The sequence below is a fragment of the Sipha flava genome, unplaced genomic scaffold, assembly GCF_003268045.1.
Source record: "Sipha flava isolate LNK unplaced genomic scaffold, YSA_version1 168_pilon_pilon, whole genome shotgun sequence".
NCBI lineage: Eukaryota > Metazoa > Arthropoda > Insecta > Hemiptera > Aphididae > Sipha > Sipha flava.
The window spans coordinates 36,473-58,303 of NW_020271871.1; the positions used below are offsets into that span (position 1 = coordinate 36,473).

General features: G+C 29.0%; 1 protein-coding gene across 3 annotated transcripts in view; it reads left to right on the plus strand.

The window, feature by feature from the left end:
- The first annotated feature begins 8,482 nt into the window (after positions 1 to 8,482).
- Positions 8,483 to 21,831, plus strand: part of LOC112679791 (aquaporin AQPcic-like) — a 68,644-nt gene continuing 55,295 nt past the window's right edge. For 2 of the 3 annotated variants that reach the window (XR_003148249.1, XM_025549706.1), the window contains exon 1: positions 8,486 to 8,681. Coding sequence is in view for 2 of the 3 variants with exons in the window: in XM_025549706.1 (XP_025405491.1) it covers positions 8,591 to 8,681 (91 nt within the window). In the remaining variant the exon portion in view is untranslated. Of the gene's footprint in view, positions 8,682 to 21,831 lie in introns of all 3 variants that reach the window. The other variant, XM_025549707.1, reaches the window with a different exon arrangement.

A 21,831-nucleotide genomic window follows, 5' to 3' on the forward strand; every position in this document is an offset into this window, starting at 1 on the left:
CAATTATTACGAGTTATATTCGTGAACTTTTTTCTGTTATGAATGTGAAAAAATGTTCTTGATATGGTTTATTTTTAGCGAAATTTGGAGCTTAATCATAATATCTCGGCACCGTTCCAACATCATAAATGGTACCAACTGTACCTGACGAATATTTTTATTTGAGTATATTATACATTGAAATATTTATGATTCAGGATGTTTGATGTAAGTTGATTCATTAATATGTATTTGTCGAGTATCTAATACTTGTCAATGACTATTAAGAAAGTATTCTAACCACAATAAGAAGTGCCGATGATTCTATTACAGTTATTTTATTAACACTCTGTAACATGTGAATCAACATGAACAATTTAAATAGTAAAAAGTTACAAATATGTACTTTTTTACTACATACTATTTAGTATTTACTAGATACTCTTTCCATACACATTGCAAACTGTACAAAGTAGATAGTTTGCACAGAATACGATTATATAATTCGTGATTTCTATAACTTTCGTTGTGCAAATCCCAAAATTTAAAAACATATACAAATCACATTTTAACCACAGTCATGTGGTTTATAAAAAATAGTATATAAACTAAAAAAGAAAATGTGCATTTACATCATTAAATACTATTCGTTTAACAAATTACTACTATTTTTTTTTTTAAAAATATTTTTTCTTATACGTTACACAAATGTTTAAAACAAAATTGAATAAAAAGACGACATATTTTAATTTAATTATATTTTGAATTATATATTATTTTATGTAATTCACCAATTCCTGTTATTTTTTTTATGACATTTTTCAAGAATATTGTACATTTCATCATTATGTACATATTACAAATATTTAACATAATTATTTTCAGATATATGTAATGGAAAAATTAATTTATAAATTTCACCTATTTTCATAATGTCGTAGCGATTTGAACGTCTGTAGTCTAATAAAGTATTATTTTTTCAATGTTTAGCTTCAAGTATGTAATTTATTATTTTTTTCGTTATCAATGGACATTTAATTCGCACTTATTAAATTAATACTATTAATTTTTTCGAAAAACAAACTTTTAAAATCAAAATTATTTTCAACTGCTCTCATTTTAATCAAGCTTGTTTAAATACTGTAGTTCACTAGTCCATACCAAAGTTCTTTTTCTGAACGACTGTATGTCAATCTGTGTACTAATAATTTTAACAATTTTAAAGTCGTTTAGATAATTGTAATAGTTATTATTTTATTATATCTATATTTCAGATGTCACGTAACGTGGGAATCATAAGTGAGGTTGTTGATTTTGTTTTATTTAATAACATGACGATAAGTTAGTAGAATTTATTTTATTTTATTTTAATAACATGATATTCGTAAATAATATGTAGCTTTATAATAATAAAATATTCTGGGATACTATTTTTATATACTATACAATCTTGGTTAAAATGTGATTAGTGTATTATGTTTTTAAATGTTATGATTAACTTTGGAGCTCAGCCAAACCGTCCAACACTAAAACAATACAGACGTGTTTCATTATCTATGCCTACGCTTTATATCAGGGGCTTCCTGGTATATCACTAACGACTCACTACACAAGCATTTGCATTCCAACTTTAAATAAACTTGCTCACCTACGAAACAAGCTCATAAGACTTTCAGTGTTCACTCAAATCCTATTATCATTTATTTTTCTTAATAAACTTAAAATGAACTGTTATAAGGACCTACTCTCTTTTTATATACTTTCCAAGGAGAGTCGCCAATGGACGACTCTTCTTTCACGTTACTGAAAAATCATCATATTAAGGTACTAATTGTGTGAGACATAAATACAGATTGGAAATAAAAAAAAATTATTTGTTCAATAAGAAAAAAAAATTGTGATTTGCACCATGAACTGTATATAGTTGTATTTTATACAATCTACTTTGTACAGCGAAGTTAAACAGTGCCAAATATTCTTGTACACATTGCAGAATGTACGATTCCGGACTTTATATGTAAAATATGTGTACGCACAGCAGCGGAATTGCCCATCGGGATAGTGGCAATTTTCCCGGCGAGCCTATCGTCGTATTTTGTGATTTTAAAGTTTTAAACTGACTTTTTTCAGATGTCTAATAAATACAGTCATAAAATGACTATGGTTATTCTAATATATCGAATGGGTCTGTCACACAGTTATTTCCCGTGCCGAATTATTTATCCAATTCGCCGCTGTGTATACATTACAAAATATATGCACTTCAGGAATAGTTTTTTTCCGAAAAATATTTTATGGAAAGCTTTTTGGCTTTGTAATGAAAGAGCTTCTGTGGTTTAAATGGTTCACAGACCAGGCTATGGTAAAGAATTCCTATTGTTAGGGAAAATATCATAATCGAAATACAGAATATATTATGATAACAAGTTTTATTTTTAACCGAAGGCCGAATTTGAACATCATACATCGGAATCGATCTTAATTTGGGTAAATATTTTACGCGGATTGGTGAAGTTTTATATGAAACGATTTTTATCTATTAGTTTTGGAAAGTAAAATAATATTAAATCACAATGCTTTTGAACGCGATTTAATCTGGAGCTTTAAACCCGTAAAAATCTTTAAAAATATTATTCTATAACACCCGAACATGAATTCGGAGTTAATATCCAGAAAAAAATCATCTGTAAAATATTGTTGTCCATACAACATATACGAGTTTAGGTATATGTATAGGGGATTCATTATAATATTTGATAAACGTATGATTTATATTTTCCGGATTTATCAATAGTTAATAAAACTCTTTTTACTAAACTACACTTACTAATAAAACAAATTTTTTTAATTTTATTCGTCACGGACACAACAGGTCCATTAAATTATTTATAAGTATTTATAAGTAATAATAATTTATAAAGATTCGTTTGAATTGCAAAAAAAAAAATATCAAATTATTATTTACGAGAGGTGTTACGTAGACGAACGGTTTTATATACGATCATATTTTGTCCTCCGCATTAAATATCAAAACATTAATGTGCACAATTTATCGTCCACACACATTTCTCGAAGAATTGTCAAAAAAACTGAAAAAAAATTATACAAATGCTCAATACATTAAGTCAGAATCCATTATAAGAGTGCTATCTAAATTTGGTAATCTGAAATCGACTTAATGCTATTGTCACACGGCTAGATGTCGCACCGTATACCTTAATGGGTGAATTTGTATCCGGACGGCGGTTCACTTTTTCATAGTCGACCGGGGCGAGAGATTATAAATTATGCAAATGTGTTGGTCCACTCGATTCGATAACTTTTCCCCAACAAAATTATGTATTACACTGAACTCGTATAACCGTAATGGGTATGATCCGGATTTTACTGTAATTTCAATAACGTATAATATATTACTGTGGTATGCTGTATATAAGGCTCGGGACTTCTCGGAGTTTGCACGTTTTTAAATAATCATCAAAAATATAGCTAAGTAATATTGAAATATGTTTCATAGCAATACAAGTTTATATTTAAAATTTATAGTTGCATATTTTGCATATTTGACCATTTTTCATTTATGTGTATATTTGATAATTATTCATTTTATAAGTGCATATTTGACAATTATTTATACGAAGAAATAAATTTTTTAATTTTATAAAAAAAAAATTATGGATTTATTTCTTCGTCTATCGTTCGACTTTAAACCCAAGGTGTGGCACTAACTGAATCAAAATAATTGAAACTACTAAAGAACGTATATCGTCTGAAAAATTGAAGGATCTGCACAAGCTAAAGCAATTGATGACAAAATTAAAAAAGTTTTGGAGAAAAAAGTTGGATTTAATGAACTACAAAAAAATATCGAACATTTTAAATGGACAAAATTAATTTATGGATAAATTACCTGCAGGTATTAGTAGTATTGACCTACCATTTTTAAGTTAACATTAATAAGTTCGTAGACGTGGAACGTTCATTTTCTAAATTAAAAATATTTTGGCTGATAACGGGCGGTCATTCAAATTTCCCAATTTAAGAAAATACCTTATAGTCCAATGTAATGGTCAAGGTATTTAGTACTATATTAAAAATAGAAAATAATTATTCAATTTAATTTATTTTTAAAAAAATGTTAAATTGTTTGTTTTAGACAAAAACTCAATACGAGAATAAGATGAAAACAAATTTGAAAAAAAGAAAAAAATTATCTCAAAACATCATATTTATCAGATCTAAAAATATTATTATTATTTATTACTAATTTTTTTTTTTATTCAATTAATTATTACAAATATACATTTTTTTAATAGCATATTTATTGATTTTTTAGGACATACATGCATGCATAGTTTAGGGTTTTTAAGGTCATGAAGTTCGTAGCCCTACTGATGTGCGAAGCGTTAAGTACTCGTACATCGTACATCAATTCGGCACGGTCGACATTTAAATATTATACAATACGTGACGCTGCTTTAGTTTATAAAATGTTCGGTTTTTTTTTTTTTTTTGCAGATGAGAATTCCTGAAATGTAAGAGATGTTAAACGTTTATAACATAATTATTAATTTTCAATACAAAAAAATGTAAAAAATAAACAATTGCTCAGCCTGGATTATCATTGTGTTTGTAATGTACGACCGGTTTCGAATTATAAATTCATCATCAGGTATGTACAAAGTCTATAAAATCGTGAATCTATTATTATTATTATTAATTATTATTTATTAATTGTGGACACATCTGCTGTCATTGGCATCGTGGGCGAATAAACAAATATGCGCCCCTCCCCATATGGTTAGAAGTCGTTTTATTTTAAATCGTTATCTGATGCTATTAATATCTAATTCCTAAATAAATAGCGATTACGAATGACGACTGACAATAATAATAATTCATTATCTACGGACTAAATTATTATCGGCGATTGTAAACTACGCCCAAAATACAGGTAAACACAAAATCATGCATGTAAACTGCGCCCGAGTAAAATTCCAGGTAAAATACTTAATTCGTTACAGCCATATATATGAATAATTAAAAAAAAAAATATAATTTTAAAAAGCAAAATAATAACATATGGTGGATACATTTTCCTCAATTGGAATTTGACCAATATTATATTTATTTATTAAATTTTCTAAGTTTTTCCCTTTTTTTTTTTTTTTTTTTTATTTTAGGGTTTTTGGAATTTAAACGGTTCATTTATTTAGTTTAATGTATACTTCTATTTGAATTTCTTTTAACTTTTTTATGAACATGAAAATATTTGGATGAGTTGTATAAAAGCTGGAATTATAGTGAGAATGAAAAGACTCGCATGTATTTGTGGTTAAAGTTGGCTCTGCTAGTGTTTGAACCTATACTTCAAGTGAATACTGAGCTTCTTCACTTATAATTACGTCTACAAAATAATCTGCAAATCGTGTCACTCTTTCGTCGTCAGGCTTTGATTTCATTAAATATTTGACAAAATACTCAGATACACTTCTTGGACTTAGAAATGGTAAGCCGTAACATTAAGCTAACCATCTTCTAATATCACTATTTTTATTTTTATAGTCATTACTTAATCCATTTTGTTGGATACTTCTATTCTAAGACTGTGCTAAATACAAAGCGACATACATAGAAACTTTAATAAGTTAATGAGTCGGGCGCAGTTTACACTATACCTTTTTAACGTAGATACAATTTCGGACGCAGTTTACAAAAAAAAATGATCATTTGGGCCCAGTTTATGTATGTCCATTATTATATACCTATCATAATAAATAATAGTGAATAAAAAGGATAGAATATTAGAATTATAGTCGAATAATTTTTCAATTTTAACATTATATAAATGAGGCGCCCCCCCTTTCAAAAAGCGCCCTAGGTGTAGGCTCAAATCGCCCACCCCTAACGCCGGCCCTAATTGTCGAAATACCCAAGTGTTTGAAGAGCACACTATGAACTTACTTCGAAAACTATTACATATTTATTTAACTTTGAAACAAATATTTAAAAAGTTGAAACCGCTCATCTTGTAGATTTTAATCCGCTTTGAACAGTCATAAAGAATTAATGAACTTACACTAATTCAACCTAATGGATTTTTTAATTAATAATCTTTGAGCGGTATTATGTTGCGAGTCTAAGTTCAACATTTATTAGTCATGTAGAAAGACTTGAAAGATATAAAGGAAAAACATTTTAGGCGTTCATAATCGTACTCTATATATATATATATATATATATATTATAAAACAATTTCTTTAGCTTTTATCGGAAAATAATCACCATCGTAGTGGGTATTCATTGCATAGTTGTAAAATATTTAAAATGATCCTTATAAAATAATAACAATCAAGCATTTGCTCATAATCTTTGTGTCTTACGTCTAAACTTAAGTTCTAATTTTAAAAAAATCAAATCCTTGATCGATCAATCAGAGTAGACTTCAATAGTTCGAATATAATAAGTTATGCGAATACCAAATAATGTATATAAAATACATTAAGAGTGAAAACAAAGAATTAATAGAATAATGATTCTATTCTTGGTATTTAACAAAACATATAGTCATACATTGCGTACGAATTTCGTTTACAAACTTCATTAATTGTTGATTAATGATTATTTAGTTCCCTATGCATAATGTAGTTTGTCCAGTACATCTGGTTTTCATTTTCGATATTGTTTTGCGTTCAGCGAGTAAAATATAATGTCTGATTTCTTTCATTGTTGGTTGTTGAAGATATTTTTAAATATGGAACGAGTCTGGGAGATTTAAATTAAAAACGTGTGTTAATAACAGTCCGTCTCGTTTGTTCATTGAACCGAACAACAACTTGTAATAGAAACAAATTAGTGAAAAAAAATATCGAAAATACAGCAATATCGTATGTGTATTGATTGATTCGCGATATAGTTGATTGTGTACAAATCAATTATAACAACAGATGAATTACACATTGCTGAATTGAGAAAGGTCCGTAAAAAATAACCGTACGATAAACGATGATCTCCAGTGAACAGATCTGTACGAATAATATTATAACGTAAATACATGAAATGGCCTCTCACTTGAAACGTTGAGAGAAATGGATGCATGCGATACGTTTCAAAACACGTAAGAGCAGGTGGTGCACGCGCAATGAACGGTCTAAATCGTTCGATTGAAATATTATTGATTTTAGCACGCAAAAGAGTGATGATAAATTCGTCGCGATACGCGTGCAACTATGTTATATTGCCGTGACCGAAAAAAAAAAAACATCCAATTCATTTGTGTTTAGACGTACCTACTATGAGTGCGATAATCGAGTTCGAGTGTTCGCCTCTATGATAAGATATCCACTATTGGTTTTCGTTCGAGTTACATTAGCGGATAGATAAATAATTTACATAGGCACCTGTGTGTCGGTTATCTAATTGCGGTTACAGTGTAGCAGCAGAAAGTACGACCGTCAAACCTCCTCGGACCCACTCGTACACGCATTGAGCATTTTTACGTACTAGCATCAGGCCGGTACGTAAAAAAATATTTTGGTAGGCTGCACATTTTGATACTATTCAATCTTTAAACTTATAATATAACACTTATAGTCTAAAATCTATTATTATTATTATTATGTTATTATTATTTATATATAACACTTTTACTGTAGAAAAACATATTTAATAATTTTATAGGGGTAGGGTTGAACCCGTTACGCGCCCGACTAGCATTGATTATAAATACCATAGTAAATAAATATTTATGATCAACGGTACTGTTACGGTCACATCTTTACTGTATCGTTGTCATAATATTGTTACGTTTTCTTATTTTCGGTATTAATAATGCATTATTGCATCATTGTCGCGGGGTACAAAAAAAAAAAAAAAAATATACGTTTCGTTTTGTGACGCACAAGGAAAAGAAAAATTAACTTACCCCGAACATTGTATCAATAATATTATTACGTCCCGTCGGACGTGAAATCCGTATGAAACGTTATTAACTCGAGTTATCAATAAATATACAACACGAAGCTATCGGTTGAACACTGCGCAAATGCCGTTGGAAAAAAAAATGTTAATGAACACGACCGCGAAATTCCTAAGCATCGTTCGTACACTTGTACAACTTCGTTCTAATATAATGAGTCCATAACGATGCGATTGTCAAACGAATAAATGTATATACGTTATACGAACAATGCGTGTATAGACCGACTTGGTAATCGTCGCTGCGCACCGTTGATAATACGGCCGTATATAATCCGTATAGTAATAATAACAGTAATAATATGTACATAATATAATATCGTACGCGAAGAGTCTAACGACCATCGCATTAATTGTTTTTGAATGTGCCCCGAATCTATACATTTTGACGTAAGCAAACAAGCACACTCATTATGAATACGACGGTACGCGATATGAAATATTGTACAGCATTGCACGTGGCTTGGTCGAGTGCCGTCGATTTATCGAACCTAATAAAGCAATAACCGTCTGCACGCATGTTTTTCAGTACGTAAATGTTGAACGTTTTAGAGACATTATTTTGTTTTGAATCACACCGTAATAAGCGACAGCATAAACAACATAAGCAACAGCGTTTAACGTCACGTAAGTAATGGATAAAGTATCAAAAGAATACGGAACGTTTCTCGGTGACCGAAATCCCACGTCGGACGACAAGAGTCAACAACACTCTCGTACCTCGGGTTCGTAAGACATTTTTCATTTTTCAATTATTAAAATTCGTCATCAGTGACGTTATCGATTTGAAGTATTTGAATGCCGAACGATTTTTGTTAGAACATTACCCGGATGCACGGATAACACGAGTCGTTTTCATTTTAAAATCAAAATATACTGAATAAACTACGCGCTATCTCATCAAATGTCTAGAAAATTAAACTAAAAGTTGTTAATTTTTTTTTTTTATTTACATTTTTTTATAAAAATATCACGAGTATTTCATAAATAATCTGTTTTCGTTATTTCGAATATTTAATTTGTCCTGTTATTTCTGTTCAACAGTGAAATAAGTATCTACATACGTATAATTAATATTAAATAGGAAATAAGGATCAAAAAACTTAAAAGGTTCGTGAGAATTATTACAAAACTTGATCAATTAATAATATGGCTCTCGGATCATAAATTTACAGTTATATAGATACTCACAAGCTTCGGAGGGTGAAATCAAGGTAATTATGAGTACTTAGGGATGCTAACTAGTTGGAATTTTGGGATGGTAATTTAAAAGTATTCAATACCCATTTATGAAAAAATAAAATTGTTCACTGCGCTAATTAATTTATTAATTATTATTAATTCCTGTTATTATTTATTAAAGTAATAATAATTTTAAGTCGAATCCTCTAATGTTCTTAACGACTCAAATAGCGACTGTTATGTAAATAAATTGAATTAATCATCGGGATTGAAATTATGTACTAATTGATTTTAAGTCGTTCTTCAGTGTTATTTAAATTACTATTCAGTGTCAAAGCATTGTTTCGTTCTGTTCAAATTAAACACTCAAGTACAACGTATAAGATAAAAAAAGTTTTAATCAGTAATTAATCAACTATTGGACTTGATTAAGTTGTTTCTGTTCTGATTTAAACCGTGTTTGATTTTTTAGTTTTATTTTTACGATCCATGTAAAGCTATTACCTTCTTCTTCTTCTTCTTAGGCGTTTACAGGCCATTCAGGCCCATTACCGCAACAACCACTTGCCTCTACCTGTCTCGGTCTCTTGCCAGCTATTACCAATATACGAATATTATACATATAATACAAAGAATTTTTTAGAACAAATTAACTGATATCTTTAAAAGTACCTACATTTTGAAGCATTATATAACAGTTTATCACATTTTATGAACATATTGTATTTTCATTGGACGGTTTCACCTACTAAAATGAACACCAATGGATAACACTTATATAAAACGAAATAGCAATTCTTTTATTTTGTGCGATTTAATTTCCGTCTTGGATCATTTCGTACCAACTTGTATTTTGTTGTATCATAGATAGTACTTCACGCGTTAACGAGTAAATTAAATTTACTCGATATATGATGTAGAAACTGAGATATCAAAAGTTACATAGTGTATTGTGTATACGGTAAATCGTATTTGTATAATATTCTGTGAGGCTGTCTGTAAGCCAAGTATTATAAAATTAAAATCGTTTTCAATACGATGTTATTATATCCTTGTAAATCATAATCCTTAGCGAAAAACTACATTGATTCCTTTCAGTTTCAAATGTGGTTCGTCACCCGAGTACAATAGTTCGCGTAATACATACGTACTATCTGTTTTAGTAATATAAGTATCATTATCGTTATCATTGCGATATAAAAATGAAAAATAATATCCAATGATTTCAGTCCACTAGCATATAATAGTATGATAATCAATGGAAACGTTGACAAGATATATGAAACTAAAATAACAAATTCGTCTTTTAATAATAAATAATGTTGTCTAACCAGCATGCGGTAATGTTTTACGTGTATTAATTTAAAAATTAAGCATTAAAGTTTTGAAAAATAAAACATTGCAGAATAATTACATCCCTTAGTAATATACACTAGCAGGGATGCAAATATTATGTTCATTGAAAAAAAAGGTGTTTGATATTTAGAGAAAGAAATTATTTGAATTAACTTCAGTAAGCAGCCCAGGAGTATTATAAAAAAAAGAGGTTTTTGTTATTGAGAGAAACTGCACAATAAGGCTGAAAAATCCATGTCATAAATACAATATGGTACGTTTTTTACATTTTAATGACATGTAAATACTTTATTTAAATATTTTTTTTAAGCCTATATAATTAAAAATAATATTACATACCTAACATGAACACTCTGATAAAATATGATATCTGATAAAATGTGTACTTCAAATCAGTCTAGAAACTTCAATGATGATATGTAGAAACTAGGATTTCTTCAAAATCCAACGAAAAAAAAAAAAAATCCCATAACCGATCAGGTTAATTGTGTATTGATTTCTAAAAAGGTACAATTAATCGTACGACAGATCGTACAACTTTGCTACATTGATACGATTTCACAAACGATTATCGTAACTAGTGGCGAAACTAGAAAAAAAATGTTGGAGAAGGTTACAATGTTACATTACTATAATATATGTATAAGCTAAAATCCTGCCTGGTTAATAATATTACATAATTAATGTTAATATATACACTGTATACATTTCTCAATTAGTATTGTCATATATATAATATTGTTATATATCACAAGAAATAAAATAATAAACGTCGTATTTATAAAAAAATAAACAAAAAACACTTATAGATTAATATTGAGTCTTCGTTTTGAAGTTTTAGCCATTTCATTAATTATCATCAATGGATCAACATAAATATCCTGATATATATTGAGGACTGCTAATCCATTTAGTCTCATTTGACCAATAGTATTTCTCAGATAATTTTTTAGTCGACGCTAGAAAAAAAAAATACCTCTCTTCAGTAGCTGTTGTGACTAATAGTGTAATTAATATTTGCAATAACTTCGAGGTTACAGGAAAAAAATCAGGTTTACAATGGAAATATACTTCGGTTATTGTTAAAGACGAATTTGGTGATTTGAATGCGCAACTGTTATACCACAGTTTAAGTTCACCATAACCTACTTCTAGGCTAGTCAAATTGTTGCTGTTACTTAATATATCAGTATAAAAATTGTACATAATTTTGAAGTCTTCAAAAGTTTCTTCAGATATTTGTTTGTTAGTCTTAGGTAATAAACAATTGAAAATTTTTAGTTTGGCCCTATGTTCAAGAAATTGTCTATGGAGCTGTTCAATAAAGTTTCCAATAAATAGGGTGAATATTGATACTTTATAATGTTGGATTATTATTCGTAACATTACTTCTACAAACAAAAAAATAGTTTTTTGTCGACTTGTTCTTGGAACACTAACAGTTATACCAATACTAGTATAGACATTTTTAAATATATTATCAAACTCAACACCAGCATTATCGCGGATTTATTTTATAATTGATTGAGTCATATCAGTAAATTCTAGGGCAGATTCTAAATCTAAGTTTTCAGTTTGAAGAAATTTGCCCAAAGGAGCAGTTATTGCAAATACTTTTACTAATACCAATAAGGCTACTTGAAACCTTAATTGATGGATGGAGGAACTAAATCGGTTAGCTAAAGCAGAAGTCTCAGTATCTTTCCAAGTAGATATTTCATTAAGTGCATCCACATCTGCAGGTTGAAGTTCATGAGACACAAGTACATCATGGCGTTCAACTCACCTTGTAGGACAACATTTTTTTTAGTTTTTTTCAATTTTTATTCATGTAATTCATATTGAATTGATATTTTAAGTACATTTTGTCTTTTAGAATAGTCAAAAAAGTTACATATAGATTGCATTGTGCCCATACAGTTTCGAATATCAGTTCCATTACAACTAAATGAAATAGCCAAGTTTAAGCTATGTGCTTCACAGTGGATATATAAAGCCATCGTGTATTTATCATTGATATGGTTTTGTGTTCCATTAAATTTCTAGGACATAGCCGCCGCTCTATCGTACCCTTGTCCAATTAAGTAATTCAATTCGAGTCAATTTCAAGTTTTTAAAGTATTGTTTGTGCTAATGCTTTGCCACTTACATCAGTAATTTCCACAAATTGTAAAAAATCTTCTCTTATTTTTTTTTTTTCTAAATGAACATAACGGACACAGATGGTAAGCTATTCTTTATTGGAGATATCACTGATCTCATCAGCCAATACGGAAAACCCTTTGGCCTTGTTTACAGCACATACAAGATTTTTTAATATAAGATTATTACAAGCAGAAAGTATCTCATTTTTTATTTTCCAGTTCAGATATGTTACATTTTTTGAGCAAGAAGATAAATGACTCTTTAAATATTCATCACCAGCATCCATTTGAAACCCTAGTAACTGTCTAAAATTTCCGTCGTTACATTCACGCTCATTAATATTCTCATTAGCTTTTAATAATATGTCACTCTCCCTATGGCCTCTTAAGGCTATACCTTGCCTTCCACAAAATATAACTGTTTTTACTATTGGAATAATCCTTAATTGGTTGGCTTCAATTTCTTTTTTAAGCATAGTGTTAATTTGAATATTAATTGAATCAACATTTTTTCGATTTGACTGCCAAAAAATGGTCATGACGATATTGAAATGTTTTATGATAATACTATTTGAATGAAGTTTGAAGTATCCTTTATCACCTAATACCTTCTTCCAGTTATAAAATTTTTCTAGTAATAATTTTCCTGGGTTCTGATTTCCTCCTTTACCTACACCATCATTTGGACTGAAAAATACGCAAGTCTTACAGTACACACCATTTTGCTCAAATGAATAATGAAGCCATTTAAATTGAAAAAAACCATGCAATTTGTCACTGCAGATTTCTTTTTCCAGTTTTAGGAAAAATATAGTCTGGAGTGGGATGCTTAAGCTTTGCCAATGCTGTAACTTTTTCATCTTCAGACAACTAAAATAAAAATCATCAAAAGCTTACAAACAAACAATAAGAAAAAATTCATTATTAGTATACATATTTTCTTTCCAACATAAAATGATATGTCTTTTTTCTATATTTTTTTCAACTTCATTAACAACATTACAAGTATATGGCTAGTTTGAAGCAAAGCAATAAATAATAATTAGCAAATATTAGGTACTTTAAAAATTTAAGCAATCATAAATAAAAAAATGCAATATATCTATCTACTTTAAAAAATATTGGATGCATGCCTACATGTTAGACTGTTAATAATTTTAAAACCATAAGTTCATAAGAGCTATAAGAGAAATTATATATTACATTTTTTTTTTAAACTTAAACATTACTTACAATCATTGAAACAGAACTATTTTCTACTACACACTCATCTTCTTTGAATGGAGATATAACAATATTACTAGTACTTTCTTTGATAATTTTTGTAAGTTTTGTAAAGAAAAAATCATTTATTTTTTGTTTTGCCATTTTTATAAAATATAAATTATCAATATAAGAGATGAATTACTTTTAATTTAAAAAATATTTATAATATAAAATAGTTTTACTTTTCGTACTGACTACGTATACGTAAACACTAAAGACCGGATTTATATTCTCTCAAAATACCTTAAATATGATGCTAATATTCTCTAAAAAACCTTCAAATATTCTTATTATATTCTCTAAAAAATCTTAAAAATATGTAAAAATATTCGAAATTATTCAAAAATAATCAACAAACATCAATATATGGTTTAATATGCATTTTTAAAAAAATTTTTTTGTTTTACAACATTCTTTTAATCATGAGTTATATACGTAGTTGCGTATTATAATAGAATACTATTGTACTCAGTAAGAGTAGGAATATAGTAAAAATATTACAGTATAATTATAACAGGGGTCGCCAACGTTTTCAAACAAGTGAGCTACATTTGACATTTAAGTCCCTAGTGATTGACATCCAGGAAAATTTAGGTTTTTAATCTTTAAATCTAATATTCCCATTATCCAATTAATCTGATTATTTTACACGATCGACCGATAGTGATAAAATTAAATTTTACAACGATCGACTGATTGGCGATCTCTGGTTTACAGTATTAAAATTTAAAAACAATATTATTCCTTTAGTATATTTTAATTAAATGTTGTATTAACACTATTGTCACAATATTAAAAATAACAAATAATCATATATATATTAAAATATAATAAAAAAAAAAAAATTGGTTAACAAAAGGTAATCCTTAAATAATAATAATTTAATACAAGATATAAAATAACAATATAGGTATATATATATATGTATATATGTATAAAAAAAAACAATATTTTTTTAGTGCATTGTATAATGGTAAATATTTACTTTCTGAAGAATAAAAAAGAAACTTGAAATACTATTTAAATTTTATTACATAAATTAATAATAATATATTTTACATATTATCTGTACTCATGTTAGTTCTTCTATCGCTTAAAATTTGTTTATAGAGACTAAATGAAAGTTCAACATCAACAGATATTAGAGGTGCAAACTTCGTATCAACAACTTCATTAGGTGTAAAATATTCTGGGAGATCTTCATTGTTTCCACATAAAATGTTCCCAACTTTTACTAACATTTGGTAACCTTTATTTTTTTAACTTAATTGAGACATTTTAGTATTTTTATTATGTTAACCGTTTCACCAGGTATATTGGTTAGTTTGTAGATCACAGTTTGTACAATCTCCAACTATGAAAAAAAATCAAATATTCTAAAATATGCTAAATGGGCTGAATATTCTCTAACCTATGATATATTCTCAAATATGTAAAAAAAAACTTTTTTCTACAAACTCAGAATTGAATGAATCGTCCACCTTTTTTACTCTCATACAACTGCATAGACCAAGTAACGATATGTAAAAACATATAAATCCAGTCTTTAGTAATCACTAATCCGTATTGCTCTCTTATTAATCTGTTGACTATTATCTATGTAAAGATACAACAATATTCATATTTGATAAAAATCATGACACTTTTGTTTACAACATCTTGGAGGTACTTTTTGTCAGAGACGATGCCACAGATAATATAACTATAGAAGATATGATAATATAATGTCACGCATGATGGGCGGTGGTTGGCACCACGTCAGGTATGCCGAAAAGGGAGTACTGTGGTGATGATTCACCACAGTAATAATTAATAATATAATTTTAATAAGTTCTGAGAAAACATTTTGAATTAAGATCACTGCTTTATTAAATAGATTATTATACTAGGCCTCGGAGAAATTTCGTGGGGGAGGGGGTCACAACCCCTAAACCACCACTGGTCGCGCCACTGATCGTAACGTGTTCGGTATCGTTGTACAACGTGTAGTACGACTAAATGAAGTTTGAACATACATAAAATTTATCTTACGAAAGTCGCCATACGACGTATCGTGACATGCGCGTGCCCTCGTACAATAGGTTTGATCGATTTAACGCGATTTTTTCTCGTATATTCTCTTTTTACTATTAACATCCAATAACAATTTTTTTTATACATCGAAGCCATGAGTGATAAGTACAAAATCAATATTTAATTGAATTGTTTTATTTAAATATTAAGCCTGTATTGATATTTCATACCTATGGCCTGTCGCATCGTTTTTTAACTATGACGCTCTGAATAATACGTAAAAACGATTGGTCGTACAACATGTAGATTGATGAGTTGTATGAATATGTGTGGTATATTGAGTACGGAAAGGTTTGTAAGACATTGTATGTAACACATCAACGAATCGTTTAGGGCACGCAGTATAATTTTTACGATAACTTCGAAAACGCGGAGTAGCCAAGTAAATTGATTCATCCGTTAACGGACAGAGAGCAGTACGTTATACGTTTGCCGTGTCGTTACCGTTAATATCCGAGGATGAATATATTAAATCAAATGATCCGGTTTTGAATACGGATCGATTCGTGTCGTAAAACATTTATTGAAATCTTAAATGTTCTCGAGTCAACGTTGAATTCATATGTTTTATTAGAGCGATCAACATTACACCGGTCAATAACAAACGTACTGAATCTCACGAAGTTAATAATATTGAAAAAATATTGTATTTCTTTTAAATAATTAAGCTGCACGGTTGAACCTTACTGAACCGTCCGAAGTCGCGTTGAACAGCAGCAAGATCGTTAGTGTAACATTCGCTTACCATTTCTGTTGCTCGAAATGGTAATTTTTTAGACGTCATAATAATTTGCACATTGAACATAATGTAAAAATAATTTATCCTCAAACCTTTGACATTTTAGCCTATTTTTGATTGACATCATCGCGATTTTTCCATCTTGCACAATATCGTTGCGAACAACATCTTTCAGTATTTATATCTAACATGGTGTTTGTTGACTTGATGCAATATATTCAACATTCAATAATTGAGAATTTATTGCGATTCTTTTTATCATTTAAATATGTAGTTGAAATCCGACTACACATTTATTTCGCTTTCACGATAGCTGAAAATGCGTTCGTTTAATTGGCGCAACCGATCTATTGGCGAAATTGCAGTGCTATCGGGTGATACCTGTATTATAGGGCTATCTACGTGTAATACGTTATAGTTAAATAACTGCGTAACACATTACTTCTCGTCTATTGTCGTTAATTGTGGTCCAACGGTTTTGTAATATAATCGATACGAGCCGACCTAAAACAGTCACAAGTTATTCTGTAAAAATCTTGATTTTGAGGAATTAAATAAGGTTGTCTGCGATTATTGGTTCGATGGTTTCATAAAGATTTTATGTGATATTATATTTGATTTTTTCAATGTAATATATATGGCAGTCTGTTAGTATCTCATTGCATGAGGTACATCTTGTTGGCTCTTTGTTTTCCATTAAACGTCCATGTGTTAAACGAGCGTGTCCGATTCTCAATCGGTTAATTATTGAGTTATTATTATTATTTGCCAATTATTTGCCAAGTATAACGTGTGATTAGTGTTTTGAATTTTTTGATGTCTGAGAATGTTATTTGGTTATAATTTAATGATGCTGTGTTTTTTTTTGTTAGTCGGTTTATTTCTTCATTTCCGTGTATATTACAATGCTCGGGTATCCACCTAATAAGGATAATTTTATTTGCTTATTTTAGTAATTTTATTTTATTTACTATAGATGTAGAGATTTCATTGAGATGAAAATTATTTTTTATGATATGTATGGTACTTGATGAGTCTGTGTAAATGTGTTTCAAATAGTTATATAGGTAACTTTCGTTATTTAATTAAAATCTGTCCGTAAAGCACTATTCGTTTATAATCAACAAATTTTTTTTTTTTTCGTACCGGCATCGTTTGATTTGATATAATTTTGTAAATTATATAATATACAGAGTACGATTAAAATCAGACCCAATGGTCCTAAATTTTTGGTTGAATATAATATATTATAAGTAATAAGTCGCATTATTGTTCATTGGTAATAACCACAACACTTGGTGGATTTTATATTTGTATTTACTGTGTTCTGCTATTCTGCTAGAGCATGTTATGATGATAGCAATGGAATAATATTATATCTGCAAAGAAGTCCGATTATATTACGACGGAATATTATTATAATACTGATTTCTATAACACATCAAACACAATGAGGATATTTGCATATTACGGTGCGTGTTTATGTGTCTGCACTTAAATATAATTTAAAATCACGATAACATTGTATTCTGTTATAATTTAATATTAAATTATAATAAGTATTCGCATGGTGTTGTATGTGAATAAATATACTCCGAGAATGCAGAGTAGGGAGTTGAATTACTCATTTCAATTTTTGATTTTGAAATTAAATAATTTAAACATACACATTGGATATGTAAGTTATTTTAAAACCATATTTGTGATGAACCACCAATTCATACGTACTGCACTTTAAATGATTAAATAAAAAGGATCTATTGAAATAGAAAAACGTGGCAAACATAATAAACACGAACAATTCAATAGTTAAGTTAAACAAAGTGTTCAAGGCTGCATACATTTGATACCTTGAGTTTAGAATAGTTTTTTATAAGATTATAAAATATCTAGAAAAAGAGTGAAGTCGTTAACATTCGTATTTTAAGAATATATATATCACTTGGTTTCAAAAATTGTATCCCGAAAAAGAAAAAGATAATTAATTTAAGCATTTAGGAAAATTTAATATGGACAGTCATTTTTTTTATCCTAAAAATCAAAAATCCATGATCAGGCTTTTTTTCTTTATTGTTCTTAATTATATCGGCTACTAGACCATTATTTATAAGTTAACATTTTGTTTACATTAGTTTATAATTACATGACGTTTATACTTATATACGGTTATTAGTGATGGGTCAGACCCTGATTTTTTAAATCGAACCGAACGAACCGAACTTTAAATTATTATTTAAAACTCGAACTGAACCGAACCTATTATGATTTTAAGTCGAACTCGAACTTGAACTCAATAATTTTTACCATGTACATTGTACCTATCTACAAATTAAATCAACCATAATTATTTATTACTATTGTATTTTAAGTTTTCGTATTACCTATTCGACATTTTAACTTTTAAGCAATTGTATTATTTACAATACATTTAAATTTTAGATAATTCCTTATTATTATTATTATTTTTCAAAACCAGTATTGTGCTCTCTCGTGTTGTCTTGTAGCTTATAAAATATTCATTGAGTATTGAGTATTAAGTGTAATATGACAATGCAATCAGTAAATTTTAATAATAAATAAAAAAATAGTAATAACTATAATTCACAAATATAAAATGATTAGTAGAATTTATTATGTAAGACCTAAGTTGTAAACATGTTTTTATTAACAGCACAGTCGTGATATTGGAATATTACCATGGATTTACCCAAAATAGATTTTAACCTTTATAATAAATATGATAAAAACAAAAATAGCTAATTTATGAATGTAGATACTAGTGCTCTGCATGGTTCGGTCTTAATCAGTCTGGCCTGGACCGGACCGGACCATGGTCCGCTCTAGTACGGTCTTAACATACAAAAACTATTGAATCATCGGTTTGGTCCGGTTCAATAATCTTTAGGAGTAGTTCGATCCAATTCTCAGATCGAATGTATTATTTTCAGTCCGGTCCGGTTTCAAAAAAAAAAAAAAAATGAAAATCAGTCCGGTTCCAGTCACGATACTTAAAATCTAAATACAGATATTATAATGTAAACTAATGAAACGAAAAACCTACAAATTTAGGTATAAATTTATTTATAAAGTCGGGTAGTCCAGTCCATTGTAATACTCAATGCATCATATGGTACGGTCTGGGCTAATACAGACTGAACCTTACGGACCGGTCCATAAATGGCCTAAAATGTTTTAAGATCGGACCAACAGTCCAGTCTACGGTCTACTTTATTGAATGTTAATTAATTACTGATCCGGTCCGGTCTAAAAATTATATAAAGCTGTCGGTTCGGTCCAATTTTGGTCTTTGATTAACGTTTAAGTGTGGTCCGGTCCAACATCGGTCCCCTGGTAAAATTTGAAGTCCGGTCTGATCCTTAAAATAACGAACCGTGCAGAGCACTAGTAGATACACTGCCCCTATTGGCGATAAACAACTTATTAATGTTTTGGTCGGCGAAGTGTGGATGTGTAACATGCGACTGGAAAAATAACATTATTATAAATAATGCATAACGTGCCCTCTACAGATTATCACTTTCTATCGTCAATAGTCTAATTATTTCTAAATAATCATTATCAATTTTTATTTTTCAAAAATAACTTTTGAAAAATTATACAAATATTTGGTTTTCGAACTATCGAGATCAGTAGTTCTGGTTCGACAAATATTTTTAAATTCGATTTTCGAACAGTAAAAGATGCTTGATAGTTCGGTTCGATTTTTTTCATACCGAGTTCGAATTTCGAACCGAACCGAAAATCAAGGTTTCGGTTCGGTTCGGTTCGAGATTTGAACATCATAACCCATCACTAACGGCTATACATATAATTATATTTCCTTTAAGAAATGTATGATGTTGATATTTGATTAGATGCCGGGTTGTGTTCTCGATATGTGTTGTGTAAAAAACAATTAGTTATGTATCGTATAAATTATTCTGGTGACGTCGAAGAAGTATTTCAAGATGAGCAATACATGTGATTGTGAAAAAAATCTCAGTAGTGAATAAAAAAGGAATTATGGTAAACATATATAAGCACTAAAGACAAGAATCGTGTTAGTTTAGATTAGTATGACGTTCAAGTAACAGCAACACTTCCATTACCTACCAGTTAAGAGTGAAGTATTGTTATTTTATAATGGATCCTATCCATCAACTGATAAAATTAACCAATTTATGACGTGGAAAAAAAATATGATCTTTTATTTGGAATGAAGACGAACTAGTTACAGTTGGAAATAAGATCAAAACAAAAATGCAGTTTTAGAATTGTTTTATCTTTAAGCTTCGCTACTGTGGATGCTATTACTCGCGAGCTTTTGGTAGTTGGGCAAACTCAGAATTAAGGCGGTGCCACGCACTTTATTGCGACAGAACAATTTAAAAAATCACCAAAGTCTGGCAAAATTTACATACCATAACGGTACGCAGAACTATTTCGAGGTGCTCAGAGAACAGGAAATCTATTTAAAGTGAGCGGATTAGAATGCCTAGATTAATATTGAAAAAAAAAAGTAAACGCGGCGGAATGTTGTGGAAACAAATTACTGTTAATGCTGACGACGAAAAAGTATTCTGGATTCAAATAAAAATATTGTTTGTTGAAAAAAAATCAACCCTGTAAAATACTGTAAGAAGAAATTTTTTCTGAAATTGATTTTACAGAAATGAACAAACGTACATTCACGTGGGATCACTGTCTTCATTGTTTTTCAAAAAGAAAACATAAATATAAAAAACGAAATATTTCAAGTTACAAGAAAAGTGAAAATAGCTTTGTAGATGTAATTTGCTTTTATGATTAGATTGCGAGTTTTATTATATAATATCGTTGGTAAAGAGATTGTCTTAGGTATTTGTTGAATTATATTTTTTTTTTTGTTTTATGTTGTGAAGTTAATGATTTTTTTATTTCTTTAAATAATACAACTCGTGGTTGTATATATTTATAGATTAACCTGTATTGTTAAATATTGTTATTTCTATTCCCTTAAAAGTTTAATTAAAGTAAAATAATTCAAATATTTTACATTATAAGATATTTAATTTTAAACATTTTACTTCATTTACATAGAACTAATAAAAAACTTAAATTTAAAAAAGAGATTAT